Below are 20565 nucleotides of genomic sequence, written 5' to 3'. Positions count from 1 at the left end.
AACTATCAGATGGGCTTTGTCCTGTACTAAGCCCGATCCTTATCCATCTCAGCACCTTGTGTTAGTAGGCCTAATTCCCTTATATTACGTAGACAATATTTAGGAGTTAATTAGATTATTATTTTAAATTATATATTTTTACATGATAAAATCTTAAATTTCAGATTTAATTTTACGCTATTTATCTAGCAGCTTTATATTAAACCCGATTATACTACTAAGCTATCTATTCCTGATTAATTATATATCACAAGTATTCATTAATTTTGCATGGGAACAAGATAACGAATATGTTAAATTCCAATTTTGTATTTAATCACGTAGAGAACCGCGACACGTCTATCTAAAAAATTAGTAACATCGAGTATCTTGTATAGATAACACGCTACAAGTTGGAAATCAGGAAGCAGCGCTAAGAGGTAAATAATATGATCATATGAATGCATGCGTACTGTGAATATTATTGTTATGTATGAAAATGTGATGTCCTTATGATGATTATCTATGCTACGCTATAAGACAAGTCAAGGTTAGATTCCTTTCACGATCTTTGATGAAATATGAGATTATGCTTGAATGAATGAATTTGTTTTTTGATTGATTGAATGTTACTAAAATCATATGAAAGCCATGAGATGTTCATGTAGTAATTCAAGTCAAATATGCCATGTAATAGAATAGTCAAATTATGCAAGCCATGTTCATATGATAATTAGATCATGTATGCCATGGAATGTAGCACGTAAATCATGTATGCCATGTTCATGTAATACTTAGATCATGTATACCATGGAATGTCATAAAATGTTCAGTTCTAGTCATGTTATGCTATGTCATGTTATGTTATGCCATGTACAAGAATATGCCATGTTAAGAAAGTTCATGAAGCCTAGTGAATTCTCATGCATTAAGAAAGATAAGAAATTTTAATACAGTACCACGGACTCAAGCGTGGTTAACCACAAGTAAAGTGAAACACGGACTCAAGCGTGTTTCACTCCATGATATTCAGTTAAGTGAAACACGGACCCAAGCGTGTTTTACTCCATGTTACTCAGTTAAGTGAAACACAGACCCAAGCGTGTTTCACTCTATGTTATGCCAGTTAAGTGAAACACGGACTCAAGTGTGTTTCACTCCATGTTAAACAAGATAAACAAGTTATTATACATTCACGTTACATATTATGTATGCTTCAGCTCATAATGATGGATAGATATGTGCTATGTGAATATATGAAGATATATGTATGTATGTTGTTAAGAGCCTTCAGAAACTAAATCCAGGCTAGGCTAGATTATGTTTTACAGTATAATGTGCTATTTACTGAGTATTCGACTCATTCTTGTTTGTTTTCTTGTTTCTTTCATGTCTAATTGTTACAGATGATGTTTATGACGATGCAGAGCTGGATGGCCAGGGTAGATTTAGTACAAATGATTAGGAAGGAATAGATGATAATTCACACAAGAATAAGACGTCTTTTACATCATTCCTAGGATTAATTTATGTTCTTTTACTTTACGTTCAGTTTTTGAGACGATTATGTTCAAATCAGTTTTTAATATTTTATCGCTTTTAAATAAATGAGGTATATTCAAGATATGAATCTCTTTACCGGGCATTATGTTATGAATGTTAGTAACATCTTTATCCTATGGGAACGGGGTGTTACAGTATGTTTGGGATGAGACATAAAATTTTCATCTCATCTCATTATTACAATTTTTTCAAAACTCTCACACAAAATATAATAAACAATTCATCTTTTTCAAATCTCAATTCAACTTTTTCAAACTCCTAAATAATGATAATATTTTACACTTTCAATAGTGATTTTTCCCTTATTTTTCCAGAATTAATGCATGCACTACTATTAGCTCACCAAAAACACAACATATCGAAAGCACATCGAACTTATGGAATCCATAATTCCCTAGTAGATAGTCTTGTATTTTTTATAAAAAAAAATACATTTCATGTGGAGGGTTTATGTTGGAACCTACCCTTAGCCGCCTATCACATGTTTATATCTTGAATGATTCGCATCTGTTTCGTGAATTCCCTTGCTTCTGGCATATGCGACCGTAAGAAAATTGAAAATAATCACAATCAGCCATCAAGGTTAAATGAGACTCAACATAATCACTTGAAATCATTCAGTATCCATCCTCCATGTCTCTTTTTTTATGCACTTTCTTGCTTCATTTGCAGCATAAAAATGTTACAAGTGCCACGCTCCCCCTCCATCCATGTAAAGGTGGCATTCATAATGTCAGTAATATAATTATATCAACAAGGGATAATAGATGAACAAATTTGGGAGAGAATCAAATCCTCTCAATTTACAGCCTCTTTCTTTAGCCTAAAATCCTAAAAGAAAGAAAAAAAAAATAGGCGTTGAAGCCAGAGGTCAATCCAATTGCCAATTGAATTTTATATATCAGCGAAACGAGATCCTATTCATCGTGTAAGCTAATGGGAGTGTCTATGGAACAGTTGAACAGCTGATGCTGCCCAACAAACATCTTGAACTCTAAATAGACTGCACAAACCCCATCCATGCCATATCTTCGGACATTGCTTTGAATTAGCCAAGCAAGAATTTGAAAATGTCACTGAGCGAAACTATGCCTTCCACACGCTTGCTGCCAGCCTCCACGATGACAAGCCTTCTGACACCTGAAACACAGTTACACGACATTTTGAGAGGCCAGTTAATTCGATGTAGAAATCTGAACATGGGGTCGTTCTCATGTCAACAGGACCAAGTGGTAGCCAAAATTGGTGTATAAAGGGGGGAGCCAAATTTAATTCCAGCCGTGATACATTGATAACTCCCCATCATGTCTAAGGTCTCAGACCCAACAAGACCACAAAATAGAATTTATGCAAATTTCATATTCTACATAATGCTTGAGTAAATCACCTTTCATGTGACTGTTTGTTTGAAGAGTTGTGCTACACAGAAGCCCCACACCCCTACACACTACTTAAAAATATGTGATTTTACTTTTTTATCCTTATATTAGTAAAATCATATGTTTTTAAGTGGTGTGCAGGGTGTAGGGCTTATGTTTATAATTTTTCTTGTTTGAATGCCAAGCAGCACTCTGGCTATCTTTTCTTTTGCTAAGTGAAAGGAGTAGAAGGGTGAAACACGAGGTGGCTTCCCTTCTGAGCGTGACCATTGTAAGCAACTTACCCACTGAGACCTAAACAGGGTCACATGAGGGGCCTAAATGGCAGTAAACCAACCACAAGCGCTCCCTCAAGTCAGGTTTGAGCCATAGTTTAGACCCCAACCTCACTAGGGAATTTATGAATCCATAGGCGGCTAATACCAATATTCTGAGGTGAATCCATATTTGGATTCGAACCCAGGACTCTGGCTACAGTCTTCAATATATGTCATCTAACTCGAGGAGAGTCTCTGGAGGTTGGGGCAACAAGTCAGGAATTCATCCATCACAAACTTAAAAGAGGAAACAAATCAGCAAAAATGTATCCATTCGTTTTGTGGGCAGCATTGTGCTGGGATTACACCATTTTGAAAGCAAATGTCATTAAAGGACACGTAGTGCATACAAGGAATATAAATGCCATACAAGGAAAACAGACGAAGGATAGGCAGAAGAAAAGTAAGAATCGTATTTACCATTTCTCTGCTGACACAGTGCACTCTAACAAAATAAATTGGACAACATTTACCACGTTTTTCACAAGCGATGAATGCTAATCAAAAGTCATTCTATATTGTCTCCAAATTTTACAACCAAAACAGTAAAAACAAAAAACCTGTATTTATGCATTTCACTATATGATAATGATGCTACACCCTTCAACCCTTCAGCCAACAGCAAGAGAATGCTTTTTTTCAGAACTTTAATCTTTAGTTTAAACATAAAAGAGGACATACGTCGCCAATCAAAAAGAGAGAACATACTTCACATATAAAATAAGTAACAAAATAAGCTTTACCAGGATTTGCCAATCGCTCCATCACTTTATGCAGTGAGTCAGAGCGCAAACACATCTGACATCTTTGACTTCTTGGCTCATAAGGAGGGTACGACTCTTGTCCAAACCGCAATGCCTGAGAGAGAGAGAGAGAGAGAGAGAGAGGCACAATGCAAAAAATTATGTAACAATGATCACTGTAGCTGACACAATAAGTTAGAACTAAGGCTTACAGACCCACATTGGGTCTAAAGAAAAAAGAACATTGTATAAAGCTAGCAGAAATAGATTCCATACCCCAAGGCCCCGTTTGGAACTTGGACTGAACTGAGACTGAGCCGAGTCTAACTCTCAATCACTAAACTCATCTCAACTCAAAACCTCTTTACACGTGGGAGACCTACTACCTTAACTCAACACCTCTTTACAAGCGAAACCCACAACCTTTTTCAACTTTCCATAAATACATCTAAACTCATCTTAACATTCAAACACATCTAAACTCATATTAGATAGGCCCCACAAAACTCACTACACCATCTCAACTCACTACCATTCATAAAGAAATCAACTCATCTCAACTAAGCTCAACATCTCAACTCAGCCTAAATACCTCTATCGATGTTGCTAGAGAAAAATGGCTGCAGTTTTTATTTCGATGTTTATTTCTGTTTGACATTCTACATGTGCAAAGCCCACATTTGGTTCCCTCTTAGGCCGCGTTTGGTTCCCAAACTCAACTTCAACTGAACTCAACTGAGTTCAGTCTAACTTTAAGCTGAGTCTAACATCCAAACACCCAAGTCTCAAATTACTAAACTCATCCCAACTCAAAACCTTCTTACACGTTGGACTCACAACCTGTTTCAACTTAAAACATATTTATACGTGAGACCCACAACCTTTTTCAATTTTTCATAAAAAATATTAAACTCATCTTAACATCTAAACACACTTTAAACTCAGTTTAGATGGCTTCACATAACTCCTTTCACTACTCAACTCACTACTATTCATAAAGAACTCAACTCAGCTGACCTCAGCTCAATATCCAAACGCAACCTTAGTGGGTTGGCTGCAGAAGGGTGTTAGTGTGTCTCAGCTTGATATACATTGTCATACACCCCCCCCCCCCCCCCCCAAAACTGCCAAAAAATAAATCATGAGTAACTTTCTCCTACCTCTATAAACCTCTCCACCTCGAGCCAAATATAATTCTCAACCAAAAGCTAGCATGTAAAGCTCTTCAACACCCACAATCAAACAGAGTATATACAATATGACCAGCAATCATTTTGCACAATAAATATATAGATGCATCTGGAAAAATGCTACTGCTAAATGCCAAAAGTATAAAACTAGCAGATCTAGACATGACTGCATCACAGTAAGTATTGGTGTGCAAGGTAATCAATTGACACTCAAAACTGAGGCAGTCAATCAGTGTTATTGATCGGCTTTAGCTAAACTACAACATTTTCAATACACAGAGAATGAAAACAGTAAATGATAACATGTTTACACTTTTACTTCACAAGAAATGTGTCTAAGATAGTTGATTGTTCACTAAAAAGAGGTTACAACCTTTACCTGATGAATTGTCATTTCATCAAGATTAATGTGTGTATAAGCTCTGTCTCTAGCCAAAGCTGTTATATCACTGTCAAAAACATATAGAAATAATGAATAACCACCCGTCGTAGACAAATAGAAGGTGGCTAAAGAATCAGATCTAAGCATCTTAGAAACATGCAATATTCAAATTACAAGTAACATACTAACCTGCGACAATATACATCAAGTAACGAGTCATTATCATCAACTATTGGTACTGAACTCACTTGAGCTGCAAAAGCAAAGGATGCATACAAATTACAGGACATAGAAAAGCATCAATTTGCAAATATATGGCCACCAGAATCCAAGTTGCAATTGCTTCAACTAGTCAAGTCTATTGGTGTCTAACTTTCATTCTGTAGCCCATAGGTTCAATGAGCCTCAAATGGACCAAAAAAAGTACAGCAACTGAAAATTATTTCATGGCTCAATCATATTTGTACCTTTCCTTTCTATAAGTGAGTTGATCATACTTGTGTTTATCTGTGATATATACGTATAGGCAGCTTCTTATAAAAAATATAATTATAAGCAAGCTAGACAGATAATCTTGCAATGCTATCTTATATTTTGTAATGGTAATTTTTTTATAAGTATTTTGTAATAGAAAATTTGTAGTAGAAAATTCCCTTTGAAACTTATTTTCACCATCAATCTCAATGAGTTACAATACTTTGTTCTCCATAGAGTCCATATATCATTGCAATCGCTTTAGTCTGTCTAAACTAAAATAAAGCACACTTAGGTTATATCCCTTAACAGTGTGCTAGGCTTACAGAGTAGTTTTCTTCCGAGAAACCACAGACATGTGAACTTGAATACATACATCTTTACATTCACTGTGCACACAAGTTAAATTTAAGGCCAAAAACTCCACCCAATAAACAGTATGAATTGGTATGTTGTAGACTATCTTCTTCCTGCCCCCACCCCCACCCCTCCCCCTCCCTCTCCCCCTCCCCCTTTCTCCCTCTGAACATGATGCAAGCAAGAATCATACCTTGAACTAACAAATTTAACGCTGAACTAAGAGAAGCACTAGGTCTCAACATTGCTAACGGTCGCCGATTAGATTCCCCTATTTGTGGAGCCCATGTACCCACAGGAATTGCGCAAATTGGTAGCTGGAGTATGGGTAATGAGCTTGCACAATGTTTAAAGTATCGACAAACACCTGAGAATTACCATCAAGAGGTTTAACACCCAATCATGTACCATCAGTTGGCAAGCTTTACAAAGCCATGCATCATTATTTAGAAGCAAGTTGGAAAGCTTACATTTCAGAATTCCAGAAAGTGAAGCAAGATGTAATAACTGTGGAAATAATCCATCTTCTGAAGATGAACAGATGACAGGAACGGTGGCCACCTCATTTTGCAGAATCTTGAGAACAACATCTTTCAAATTATCATATGGACTAGCCTGCAATTAACAAACAATGGGACCAATTGACCACAGGCATGTGCTAAATACTACCACAATGATGCTGCTTTTCTCAAGCAGATGGCACAAACATTTTTTTTTTTCAGGGGGGATTTACAGATAAAGATCTTATATATTCCCAGGGCTAATTCAATGGATAACTGCACAATGGACAAGAAAAAGGAGCTATAATGCCACTGTAGGACTGTCCTCCACACTACAGCACAGAAATTTCAAGGTCACTAAAGCATCATCTCGATAAGAGAACAGCTTTACACTGCATGTAGTCTAACTATTCATTTTTTTATTGTTGTTAAGTAGTCTTAATTATTCACATCCTCAACACATTTTATTCTATATCTACTAGCTCACCATTGAGAAAAACTTTTATTATGTCATGATAGATTATGATTAGTTCCAAGATTTAGACAATCTTTCCCAAGCTTTACTAGTTTAATAAAAATTTCCATTTCCTTAAGACACCCTAAGGTTTTTTTTCTTTTTTAAATCAGTGACACTCTTAAGGCGTTTTGAACAATCTTACATGAGTTTTTATGATGGCCTCTTTACAATTGAATCCCTGTGTACTCAAACAACACCTTATTTGATTATAAATAAATTTATCAAAAAATTGAATCAAGAGTATCTCATTTCTCAGATACCATAAAATGGCATTCAACAATGTTTACATAAGTTTTATGATGACCTTGTAAATTATCGAGATTTTATACTCCATCAAAAACAATAAGTTATCTCGGAAGTGCTTCTGAGCAACTATAACACAATTATTATTCTAGTTATTCCTAATTAGAAATTAATACTTGCAATTTGCAAACTATGAGATATATTTTTCTATGAACACGTAGGCCCACACCCACATACACAGAAGTAGAATCTCTTGCAGGTTTTTTTCATAGGTAAGCAAAACTAATTGATAATAATGAACAAGCCTAGCCCACGTACAAGGGATACATACAAGATATCTTGCATGTTATTAATCCCCAATTAATATATACATATATCTATATATATGAATGGCAACTCAGTCCATTTACATGTCAGAGATTCTAACATTCCAGACGCCAAACACTTACATGGATGAGACGTCTAGGAAATGCTCTCCCATGAAGATCATTTTGCCTGTTCAGATATGCCTTTTCCTCTTTCCAAGCAGATATAGTATGCGTTTCAAGCTCTTCTTCTGTCAGATTTGACGCATGACTCCCAAGCTAAAGTAAAATGTAAGTTAGCAAGCTTAATAAAGTTATCAACTATTTAATAATACAAATGCATGCTTTGACTGAACTTTACAACAAACGCATAGATCTTATCTAGCACAAATTCTGTCAATAATATGTACATCTAAAAAACACATTGCTAGCACCAAGAATGGTCAAAGGTAAATATTTCTTTAGCATTATGATGACATGCTAGGAATAATGTTGCAAGAGGCTCGGTTACATATTTCCTATCCTTGTTTTCCCTTCTCACAAGTGTGGCCAATCATATAGAGAAGTTATAAAAGGACTTTTTTTTATGGAGCTGTCTACATGAAGAGTTCAAACTTCACCAAGTAAACCATGTTAAGGTGTGCTATTCAATGTCTGAGGGAGGTTTCATAGTTCAAAACTTGCCTCCAAAGGAAATGGCTTTGGTGTTACCAACATTGAAGAGAAGCCTTGTGGAAAGCCATAGTGGATTTGGAATTTGGTTGTGCTTGGTGTGGGTAGTTTATTAATGAGAAACATGGGCCGCACAAGGTGGATTTAAGGAAAAATATAAAAAGAGAACGGGGTTTCTTTTTTTTCTAGTCATACTAGACTTTAGGTGGGAGATGGCTTTAGGAATCGATTCTATCATGATTTATGGTGCGGTCACAGGGCCCTCAAAGAAGCATTCTGAAAAATGTAAAGTATTGCACTGTAATGCACCAAGGCCCAAGCCACATCTGAGTCTATATTCCAAAAGGAGCCCCCAAGGAATCATTCTACAAAGCAAGAACTTCTCCCTCTCAAGCAATGTGGGATTTCATTCACCACCTATACTCACTAAATATGGGGGGTATCACGTGCATGTGGAGGAGGCTTTGGTTCCTCATATATTGAGGTTCTCCTGTGGTTCCCAAATGGAATGTTAGCTTTATCAAAATAGCCCATGACTAGGAGATTAATGTCTTTGCAGAGTTTGTCAATCACTTGGACCCTGCTAGAGTATGCCTGAGCGATGCAGATAAGATTCTTTAAGCCATTTCCAAGCAAGGGAGGTCCAATGTTCAATCTCTATAAGGTCTTTATACCTCATGATGGTAATTTCTTCCCTTGAAAAAGCGTGAGGCATACTAAGGTGCTCTCAATAGTAGCCTTTTGGCTTGGATACAATTAAGAAATATCCTCAGCACAGATAACCTAAGGAAATTCCATATAATCATACCGGTGTTGTACGTGTATGAGTGTGAGGAATCAATAGACCACCTCTTACTCCGTTGTAAGATTGCCAACACCTTACAAAATGATAACTCAACCGAGTTGAGGTAGCTTGGGTTATGCCCATGAGAACAGGAGGCCTTCTCTTTGCCAATTGTAAAGGGTTATATAACCCCATAAATTGTAGCAGTGGTGGATCTGAAGGGAAAGGAGCGATAGATATTAGAAACTTTGTAGATCACGAGTGCACAATGGAAGAACTTACAAGTTAAAGACTTTTTAATTCAAGACCATGTTCCTTTGGACAACCTCTATAGATTTTAATGGACGGAGTTTTCATGATTTTCAGTCTCTCTTCCTATTCCTAGTCCAGTTTTCCCCCTGCATACTTCTTGTTATACTCAAGACTATACCTTTTGAGTTCTTAAAATTTCTATTTTTTGATGTAGTCTTAAATTTTTTTTTTTTTTTTGACAAGAAACTTCAATGATTGAATGAACTAGGCACAACCCATGTACACAGGAACTATACAAAAGAGACACCTAATTACATTCTAGATTCTAGAAAGCTGAAAAGAAAGCAAAAACTCATGGGCATTCCCTCCCTTTAATACAATAGCAGCAAACCATTGAACTAAAAAAAATACAAAAAAGTTCCATAATTCCCGCACAGTTCTCTCCTTCTTGTTGAAGCACCTCTCATTACGTTCCATCCATATACACCACAATAGGCACAAAGGAACCATCCTCCACGTCGCTTCCAATTGGGAGCAATGATGATGCCTATTCCAACATACTAAAAGTTCCACCACACTCTTGGGCATGACCCAAGACAACCCAGCTCGAATGAAAATACCCGCCCATAACTCCCTTGCCACCTCAAAATGCAAAAAAAGATGCTCAATCGATTCATCATTGCCTTTACACATGCAGCACCACTCCATCACAATCATCCCACATTTCCTTGGATTATCAGCCGTCAAAATATTTCCTAAAGCTGCAGTCCAAGTAAAAAATGCAACTTTAGGGGGTATGGGGACTCTCCAAATACCCTTCCAAGGGAACCAAATGGGCTGATGTGCTGCCAGCACTTTGTAGAAAGATTTAACTGAGAATTTTTTGCTCCCTGAGTGTTTCCACAACATTCTATCTCTCTCATTTCCTCCTATCTTCTTGGAATAAAGAAAGCTTTAAAAACCTGCTATTTCATCCACTTCCCAATCCTGCACATTTCTAGATAAGATCATATTCCAATGTACATTACCATTGGCTCGGCACATTACATCTTAAACAGAAGCCTGCTGATTTGCCGCCAATCTGAAAACTCCTACAAAAACAGAAAATAAAGCTCTCTCACCATACCATACATCAAGCCAAAAGCTGATTCTTGAACCCTCTCCCACCTCAAAATTAGTGTGTTTTACAAACACCTTCCACCCCTTTCTAATAAACTTCCACAGGCTCACCCCATAAGTACCCCTACTCTCCTTGGAACACCAACCCCCCCAATCACAACCATACTTCCGATCAATAACCAATCTCCACAGCGAGTCCCCTTCCAATTGGGATCTTCACAGCCACTTCCCTAAGATAGCTTTATTAAAAAAGAACAAATTGCACACCCCCAAGCCTCCCAACTCCTTCAGACAGCACACTTTTTGCCAACTCACTAGGTGAACTTTATGTTCTTCACCCATGCCACCACACAAGAAGGCCCTAAACAGTTTTTCAATCCGATTGGCCACTCCCTAGTAAAGGGAATATGGAGAGAGTATGTAGGAAGATTGGAGAGAGTACTTTTGATGAGAGTTAGGTGTCGTTTGGATTCGAAAATGAGTTGAGATGGGTTGTGAATAGTAGTGAGATTTGTGAGTTAAAGTTGATGAATAGTAATGAATAGTAGTGAGATGAGTTGAGATGGATTGCGAATACAAACCGGGCCTTAGTCTCCCCACTTTTGATAAGTAGAGCCGCTAGTCTTAAATTAATTATAGAAAATATAGTTGTATTCCTCCAAATGACCACACTAAAGACATCAAGAACCTTCTAACACTTCGGATTTTTTTTTTTTTATAAGTAAACACTTCAGGTTTTACTTCAAGATATTCAATAAGGGGGAAGCAACAAAACGAAAATAAAAGAATTTCAATTGACCAATGGTGCAACAATACTCCTCCTGTTGGGTATGTTCAAAAAATACCAGTAACAAATATCTCATAATATGTCAAAAATTAACTCATAGTTCCTGAAAAATAAAGCATCGTGACATCTACGAGGCTTCTTTTACCTAAGTCATAGTCCCTAAATATGGCACATTGGTAGCTTCCAGAATAACTCAGGTAGGTTTTTTAATAAAAAAATAAATATCAGCTTTTTAAAAAAAAAAAAAAACTACTTGTTACAAGAGTTTGCACTAACAAAACTCACCAAAGGAAAGGGTTCCTAATTAATGTATAAAAAAGATGTTCATAATTCTTGACGCACATACCTCTCTTAATATTAAAATAAAATCCAATGCACTAAGAACTCCAACAAACTGGCCCCTGCCAAAGTCGCAAAGAGGAGCCATCGCGATTCCCTGGAATTCGCTTGATTTAGAAAGGTGCATATACCCAAGGTCTTCATTAGAAAGTAAGCAAATATGCAAGAATGTCAGAGACAACAGAGATGCCATGCCCCAAACAATAAATCAAGGACTGGAGAAGTTCCTCTATAACAGTTTTTAGGGACTTGGCTGGAACAATTAACTCCACAACCAGTGGATATTTGTACAAATATCAGGTTACATACAGGATGAGACGTAGCCCTTGGGCCACCCAAAAACATTAGTAGGGCAGTTTCATGGTTCCTTTTTTTTTTTTTTTCTTTGATCAGTAAATAAGATTTTTTTTTTTAGAACTAGGCATAGCCCATAGCCCAAGTACATGGAACATATACAAGAGCAACACCTAGGCATGATTGAGGTGTCCAAAAGCATTTATGATGTTGTCCAAAAGCAAAAGAACTCACCGTATGACGAAGTGGTTAATAGGATGTGAATGCTATTTAAAACACTATAGATTCACTTCAGATATGTTCATCATTCTCTTCCACTTGAGATAAGCAATGCACCTTGGTTTGATAGAAAGAGAAAATAAATTTTTGAATAATTCTTTTTCTTTTTTTTATCGATGAATAATTATTTTCCTTTATCAATAATAAACCACATTTTCTTAAAAGAATATTTCAAACTAAGAAAAGCAATTTCAACTTAATTCTCATCTTGGAAAAAAATACCTGTTCATGCAGTATATGAAATGCTTGCTTCACAGGTAAATCAACATCTAGGGCAACAACCTGTAAGCAAGATGTTTCTGGATTAGAAACTGATTGAACTTACCATTAGATAAACAGAAAATTGAGTCTCTCAAATGAAAGTAAATGGTAAAGCATCCAAACCTTGCCTGACTCAGGAAGTAACTCGTAGGCAGTGTGAGTAGACAAAAATACCGAAATACGTTGACGGGAGGCCTGTAAATCAGTGTCTGATATACCTGGCACCACCTCAGTCAGTGGAACATCTGCAACTTGGGCCTGCATTGTAACGGTCTGGTTCTAACTCGTTAGCAGATAATAATAACAAAAACAACAACAACAATAATAGTAACAACAATTAAGTAGAAAGACAGCCTACAAGAGCCAAAAACCGAGTATTAAGATACAACAAAACACCACTACCATAATATATACCTCCAGTTGTGTAGCATTTGACAAGGTAAGACACCAAAAAAAAATGGTTAACCATGACACATGCACGTGTACTTGAAGAACTCAATTCCCATGATTGACTAAAAAGACTTGCTTTCTAGGCTTCAAAATGTGCAGAGATTCACTAAGAGTTCAGCACGCTAAAGTTCATACTAATCAAGTCAAGCCCACAGACAGACAGGTTGATATAGCCAAGACTTTTGACTTCAATAAAATCCTTACAAGACATCAACACAACAAAAAGAGCAACAAGTAGCCAAGTCACCAAGATTTCAAATAAATGGGATAACCAACTCACCATACGCCGAAAGGCTTCATTATCAACATCCATGTAATCCGTAGCCAAAAGTAGTGTGTTCACCATACCATGTTCGCCACTCTCGTGATGTTGGGACTCGTCATATCGCCATTGACCGTCAACATAAAACTTGTACTGCATGTTACTTAATCCACACATAAGCATATTCATGTCTCAAGGAATAAGGTAAAACATCTTCTTCAGCATTCTGGGCATAATATACTCATGATAGCATTTTTATTCAAATTACAAAAATTTATTAGGCATACCATTATTTCAACAGATTCAAGCACTTTAGGACCACAGATCAGAAGTGATAGTCACCACTTGAGATTATTTTTTTTATCAGTACCACTTGAGATATTAATTTCATGGTAAAAAAAGGAACTACTCTATAAACATTGCAGCCACAAAATAATCTCCAGGCTACTTTATAGCCATGCTTGGCAGACTAATCTTTTTATTTTACACCTTTATAAACAGTCTCAGTTATGAAGAAATAGCTTATATATCAAAGGAACCCAAAAGTCTGAATAAATAAACTGAAACATATTGAGAAAAACGTGATCCAAAATCTACGAAGACGGTGACGCAAAATTAACAATAATTTTTTAAGTACATCCTCTTGTAGGCTTTGTATTCTCTATCTGCTTCAACTCCTTACATAGATCTCAGTGTTCTTAGCTAAATCTAATCTTCTCTTCAACCTTACTGTCAGCTCGCATCTTGCTTCCCATAAACAAAGAAGTTAGTTTACGAGACTCAAATATGTTCCACTGTAAATAAGTGCCGACTTGCATGCTTGATAATGAAGTTTCAACATGAACATCATATCGTCAATAAGAACACTTAATATGATCTTTTTTTATAGGTGATAGATAAGTTTTATTCATAACTTGATACGGAATTGCTTCAAAGCACCAAAATTAATTACTCCACCTGCTTTATTTTAATTCCAAAACCACCAACTGACCTGATGGTATCCCGGCATTAAGCCATGAACAGTTTGAAACACATTGTCGCAACCCTCCACAGGCAACATTGGCAGAAGCTGAGACCACCTTCATAAAAATACATGTGAAATCCCGTTAACTAAAACAAAATATATTTCAGTAAATTAAACTAGTCTAAACATAATTCTATAAAATCAGATAAAAGTTCCCATATTGCAGTACGTGGGGAAAAAAGGAAGAAAATCTGGAGAGAACTCACTGTGTGAAAGAGCCACATAGATACACGCTGTTCCCCCCATGTTTCCACACAAAGCGCATTGGGATTAGCACTGTGCCCGGAACTATGGCGGCATCCGGCACAGAATCCATGTTCGGCCCGAACATACGCCCCCGAGTTTACAACAAATTTTCTAAAAATACCTTCCAGGCAATAAACCTGATTACACAGCCCAACTAATTCATTCTCAGTATAACAATAAAAAATTCAACCAAAATTTACCGCAATTCGGAACTGACGAGCACAAAATCCATCAATCAAACCCTAGAAATCCAAATTCTCCCCGAAAAAAATACAAAGAAAATATTAGAACTAAACCCCTAATCACCGCTCACAAACTACTCATCCGTTACAAATGCAAGCACAGAAACTAAGCGCATGGACAAATCCCCTAACCCTAATAATATATATTCGAGCAAAGCTGCAAAATCCCACCAAAAACAACTCCAAACTAGAAAATACCGAGGACACGGGCGAGCGACAAATGATCGAGACCCTGAACGAGAGAGACAGTAATAATAAGAAGTAACAGTTGATGTGAAAATCGGGAGAGTGCGCTACGATCAAGTCTGGTTTTTGGAGCCCTAAAGAAGGACGAAACTTGGCTTCCGATGGGATGTTCTTCCTATTTTTATCCCATCATAGGTGGAAAATTATGTATATATATATACCACCAACTTTTTGGAAAACGAATGGTGGGGTGCAGTGTGTATAATGTAAGTGGCGAGCTTTGTCTTCAAAGATCTCTCGGCCGGCTTTCGGAGGGACATGGCATTGATGAAGCTAGTTTTATGCTTTATCTTTGCACGTGCGGCCACTTGGTGACAGCAGAGGTCCGACCGCGACAAGTACAAATCAAATGCTTTAATTTTTTTTAATTAATACGTAAGAAAAGAATTCATTCAATTAAATACATGTATTTTTTTGGGGTCAAAGCATGGAATTTAGACCCAAATTTGTTCACTGAGTGGTGATACCTCTCGTCTTAAACTTCGTCCAGAATATTCTCTCGTAGACGACTTTTTAAGAGAAGGAAATGAAAAATAAATGTAGAAATTCTCTAAATCATTTTAAGCCCTTTTTTTTGGGTTATTTTAAAATCTTAATTTGCTGTAGTGAGAGTTTTTAAAGCTCATTTTAAATATTCAAATTTCATTTAATTTTAATGTCAACTCCACTAAATGTTTAATACACATTACAAATAAATAAATAATTGTCATAAGCAACAATGCAAATAAAAAATAAATAAATGGCAACAATTATTGTCATTTGTGACATTTGATTGTCTGTCCAACTCTATACAAAAATATTTATAAAAATAAAACATTAAATATTAGTGAATTGGAATAATGAAAAATACTAAAATTAAATTATAAAAGCAAATGAATATTGAATGATCAAAATATTACCTTATTCTACTATGAAACTCTTCACATTATCCTTAGACTCTTGAATATCAATTAGTATCGATAGATGTAAACATGAGTTGTGTTATTGATCTTTAAACATAAAATAATATGAAAATTAATTATCATACATCAAAACAAGTTAAGTCACAACACCAAAACCGAGCACTTTATTATAAACTATAATCCAAACAAAAAAAAAAGAGAAAGCTATTATTACAAGTCAAAGAGGCTTAAATTGACAACCCTACAACAAAGACAGGCCACTGGTGGAAATGAGAAGAGGTGAACGGACTATAGAGAGACGATAGAGCTCGGAGAGATGAGAGACGTTTGACAGATCAATTAATGGAGGAGATGTTAATGGAGGAGAGATGAACAGAAGAAGCTTGGTTTCAGCTAGATAAAACGGATGACGCCGGCTGACAGAGGGACATACTAAGCAATGTGAGAGATGAGAGAGGTTGTGTGGCTATCGACTGGTGTGTGGGAGAGGAGAGAGAACGACTGAGAGAATTGAGATGAATAATGGGGAGGGGATGGTTATTGAACCCTAACTCAAAACAACAATGTTTGGTGTATCAAACCAAACAACGTCGTTTCAATTTTTTTTTCCTAAATCTTAGGTGTAGAACGAGGAACCAAACTGGCCGACATCAATTTCTACCCATTTCTATCGTTGGCCGATTGGATCAGTCGGTTCCGAACTCCAACAGCCAGTTTTGATCGAGGACGATCGGTCCTATTGATTTCTGTATAATCCTAGTAGAAAATATAAATATTAGTCATCACTTATCATTAATTATCATCTTTTTTATTTATTTATTCGTATACATGAATAGATATGCTAGGGTTAACAAGTGTATTGTCACGAACTTATACTATTTATTTCAATTGAGTTTGTATGGGAGGATTATGCATTGTTCTTATTTTAAAAATAAATGATATTTACAATCCTAGTTTGTGTAAGTTTCGCACATTCTATTTGAAAAAAGTGAGTAAATATGAAACCAACATAGAAAATTATCTTTTAAATGATAGAATCTCACTTTTTTTTAAGGTGATGCTACTCAGCCCCATGGGTTTGCCCCATCAAACTTACCACTAGTGCAAATTGCACTTTTTATTTTTTATTTTTCATTTTCCTTTCAAACATTTTTTAAAATTATACTATTTCACTAATAGTCACTTAACCATTGAAAAAAATAAAAAATTAAATAAAATATTCGAGCGGTAACTTTGATGTGGCAAACTCGTTGGGCCTATGATTTAGGTTTTTATCTAACATTTTAAGACTTTATCATAAAATATGCGAATCTTACACATTTTAAAATTTTATCTAACATTACTCTCTTTTAAATAGATTTTAGAAGTTTTCCTCCTCATTTACAAAATATTTGCCTACGATTTATTTTTAATTAGTAGTAGCTTGTAGTTATTATAGTACACCAATTCGCCCACTCAAAGTGTAGTCAAATCTAAACCAGCATCCAGTCCTCCAAGAGCATTAGCATCAGCTTCCCATCGTATTAGTTAAAATTTAGCTACTACCACACATTTTATATTTTGCTTATCCCACTCAAAACTTAATCTCATATTAGATTATTCATCTAAATTTTATATACTAATAAAATATTATTAATTTTATATTTTTTTATTAAATTTTATCTATTTTATTTTTGTCGTATTTCACAAATATACCGATCATAAAATATATTTTACACTTTAAGGCTCGTTTGTTTTTAGAGATGAAATGAGATGAGTTAAGATTAAAGTTAAAAAGTTGAATAAAATATTGTTAAAATATATTTTTTAATATTATTTTTATTTTAAGATTTAAAAAAGTTAAATTAATTATTTTATTTTATATGGAGATTTGAAAAAATTATAATGATGAAATGAGATAAAATGAGATGTTTCTTTAAAACAAACGAGGCGTAAGTTTTATCATTTATAACGTGCAATGTGGTCAGAAAGACTTCGGTTGAGTGAGAAGAAAAGTAAAATGAAGAAACGCACGAAAAAGAGAAACTACTAGAAATATATTTTTCGATGGATCAAAATCCAATAAAATATTCCAATGATTTTGCTACCATGAATAAATAGAAAGTATATGCACTCATACTCAAGTACTGTAGCAAAATGCTAAAATGTTTTGAACTTGTCTGCTCCAATGTATGAGCACTAGCATTAGTTTAGCCAAATACTAATACATCTAAAAATATACATCTTTTATCTCTTAAACCTGTTGTATTGGACTAGTTAAAAGTTTAAAACGTGGGAGCTCAACCATTGAGCTACAGTATATCCAAAGTCAATTTCATCTTTGATGTGATACTATTTATAGCCAATCTCGTCCAATTGTAGGATATCATTTCTCTCGTGAATCCGTTCCCCGACACCCCCTCTTACTTTTTCTCTCTCTCTCTCGCCAAATACCCCATTTTCATTTTTCTCTCTTCCCATTTCTCTCTCCATTTCTCTCTTCCCTCTAGATTGGCCCAACACTCCCTCTCTCCCCTTCTCTCTTTTTTTTTTCCCACTTTCCATGCTTCTTTCATAGTCTTAGGGTTGTCGAACTCTTCTCTCTCGACTTAGTTTAGGAACAATTGGTAAGGACAGTCGGTTTATAAGAAGAAATTGACATCCAATACTACTAGGAATGCCAGGAGAGGATTTGAGATTTTTGTCCTAAACTACCTTTCCAAGTCTCTCTATTTCGATTTCTATTATGTTTTCGAAACTGGTTTGATATGTGACGGTGGGAAAAACATATTGTTTAAATTGGTACTTGCTATGTGGTCTGCTATGCGTATGCTCAAGTTGCTTGGTCTGTAAAAATGCATGCTTGATTTGTGTAAGCTTGGTTCAATTTCTTTTTGTATAGTCTTCGTTCTTGTCATACACAAATTAGACACGAATTAGCTTGTGAATATATGTGTAAACAAGAAAATTCGACTACTCCAATGTAAACAATAAACATTATGTGTTCGTTCTTGGATTCTCCAATGTAAACAAGATAATTAGTTCGATGAGTAAGAGCAGATATAGTCATTGCTTATTTCATAGAAAAAAAAAAGATACAGTCATTGCACAAGCAAAGTTATTACTAAAATTCCTCACAAGATAAATTAATGTGGTTCAATTTCAAGCCCTTTTCTTTTAGAGAAACAGAGTAACTAAACATGTGCATGGCTTGGAACGTTCAGACTTTTTCAGAAAATTGCAGCAACCACACGATGATTAGTTAAAACAAATTGTTGGACAGGATTGGACAGTTCTGTGCATGTATTGGACGAGATTGTTAGAAAGACAATGAAAGTTTTTCAATAGCTTATAAATAAGGTAAGTTAATGTCCATTTTAACAATAAAAAAGAAAGTCTTAAATAATAGCACATTTGTTGGATAATTAGATTGAGAAAAATAAGTTAGAAAATAATAATTTAAGTAAAAATTAAATTAATAATTAATATATGGTTAGTATAGTTGCAAAATATAGAAACAAAATTATTATTAAAAAATAATATTATATTATTATTTTGGTTAATAGATGGATAATTCAATGTGAGGTTATACATTGAATGATGAAGGTTTTAGGCAAATTTTGGTTTTGGCTAAACCATTGCCAATGCTCTAAACTAATTATTACTCAAATTAGCCATTTAAGGCATGATTTAGTACAAACCAAACAATCTCATATCATATAATTATTATAACTTTCTTAAACTCTCATGCAAAATATAATAAATAATTTAATTTTTTCAAATTTTAAAATAAAAATAACATTAAAAAATAATGTTTTAACAATATTTTATTTAACTTTTAACTTTTATCTCGTCTCATTTATTCTTATCTGTGTAACTAAACGAACTTAAGTCAATACCAGTACTCTAAAATAAGTTTTTTCTTAAATCTGAATTAAAATCTAAAATAATACCATACCCATTCCCTATATATATATATATATATACACATATTAAAATAATTATATTTGAAGACATTTACACCACACGTTAAGTCATAATTTAATTATATATATAATATTAGATACAGTTATGAATTGTGCAAGTATCCCGCACTTATTTTAAAAATAGTGGAGACTATTATTAAAAAATTAATTTTTTTATGTAAATTTTATATTTACTCATTTTTTTTAAAGTGAATATGTGACTCTTGTACACTATATAATTGCGCCTATTATTTCTTTTTATATATGCATATATATATATATATATATATGTTATATGTATTTGTTTTCTTTAAAAAGTAAAACGTACTTGGTTCCGTGAACGTAGAAAACTACGTAAGTATAGTGTCATATCAAGCTCCCCCTCATACGATTCGTCGAGAAATATTAGAAAACGACAAAGATACAATGAAGAAGAAGTATTTCCATTTTCCAATCACATATTAATTTATGAGTATTGATACAAGTACATATTAATTTTGTAAAATAATGCTA

At 34.9% G+C, this 20565-nt stretch overlaps 1 protein-coding gene across 5 annotated transcripts; it reads right to left on the bottom strand.

Annotated features, from left to right (window-relative positions):
* Positions 1 to 2122: 2122 nt before the first annotated feature.
* Positions 2123 to 15465, bottom strand: LOC121267068 (sucrose nonfermenting 4-like protein). Of its 5 annotated transcripts, XM_041170954.1 has the most exons (14): positions 15159 to 15463; positions 14679 to 14855; positions 14440 to 14527; positions 13467 to 13601; positions 12860 to 13009; positions 12698 to 12757; positions 11910 to 11999; positions 8094 to 8228; positions 6855 to 6999; positions 6578 to 6751; positions 5743 to 5806; positions 5551 to 5620; positions 3982 to 4096; positions 2123 to 2682 (listed from the first exon to the last, which is right to left on the bottom strand). In XM_041170954.1, the coding sequence occupies exons 2-14, from the start codon at positions 14801 to 14803 to the stop codon at positions 2591 to 2593; spliced, it is 1443 nt and encodes a 480-aa protein (XP_041026888.1). In that variant the 5' UTR covers positions 14804 to 14855; positions 15159 to 15463; the 3' UTR covers positions 2123 to 2590. The 5 variants fall into 5 exon arrangements, with proteins under 5 accessions (XP_041026888.1, XP_041026894.1, XP_041026882.1 ...); XM_041170960.1 differs by having other exon boundaries at positions 12860 to 12994; positions 14679 to 15465; XM_041170948.1 differs by having other exon boundaries at positions 14679 to 15463.
* Positions 15466 to 20565: the final 5100 nt, after the last annotated feature.

The sequence above is a fragment of the Juglans microcarpa x Juglans regia genome, chromosome 1D, assembly GCF_004785595.1.
Source record: "Juglans microcarpa x Juglans regia isolate MS1-56 chromosome 1D, Jm3101_v1.0, whole genome shotgun sequence".
Lineage (NCBI taxonomy): Eukaryota > Viridiplantae > Streptophyta > Magnoliopsida > Fagales > Juglandaceae > Juglans > Juglans microcarpa x Juglans regia.
The sequence above is the reverse complement of the archived record's forward strand: the minus strand, read 5'-3'. Positions and strand labels throughout refer to the sequence as shown.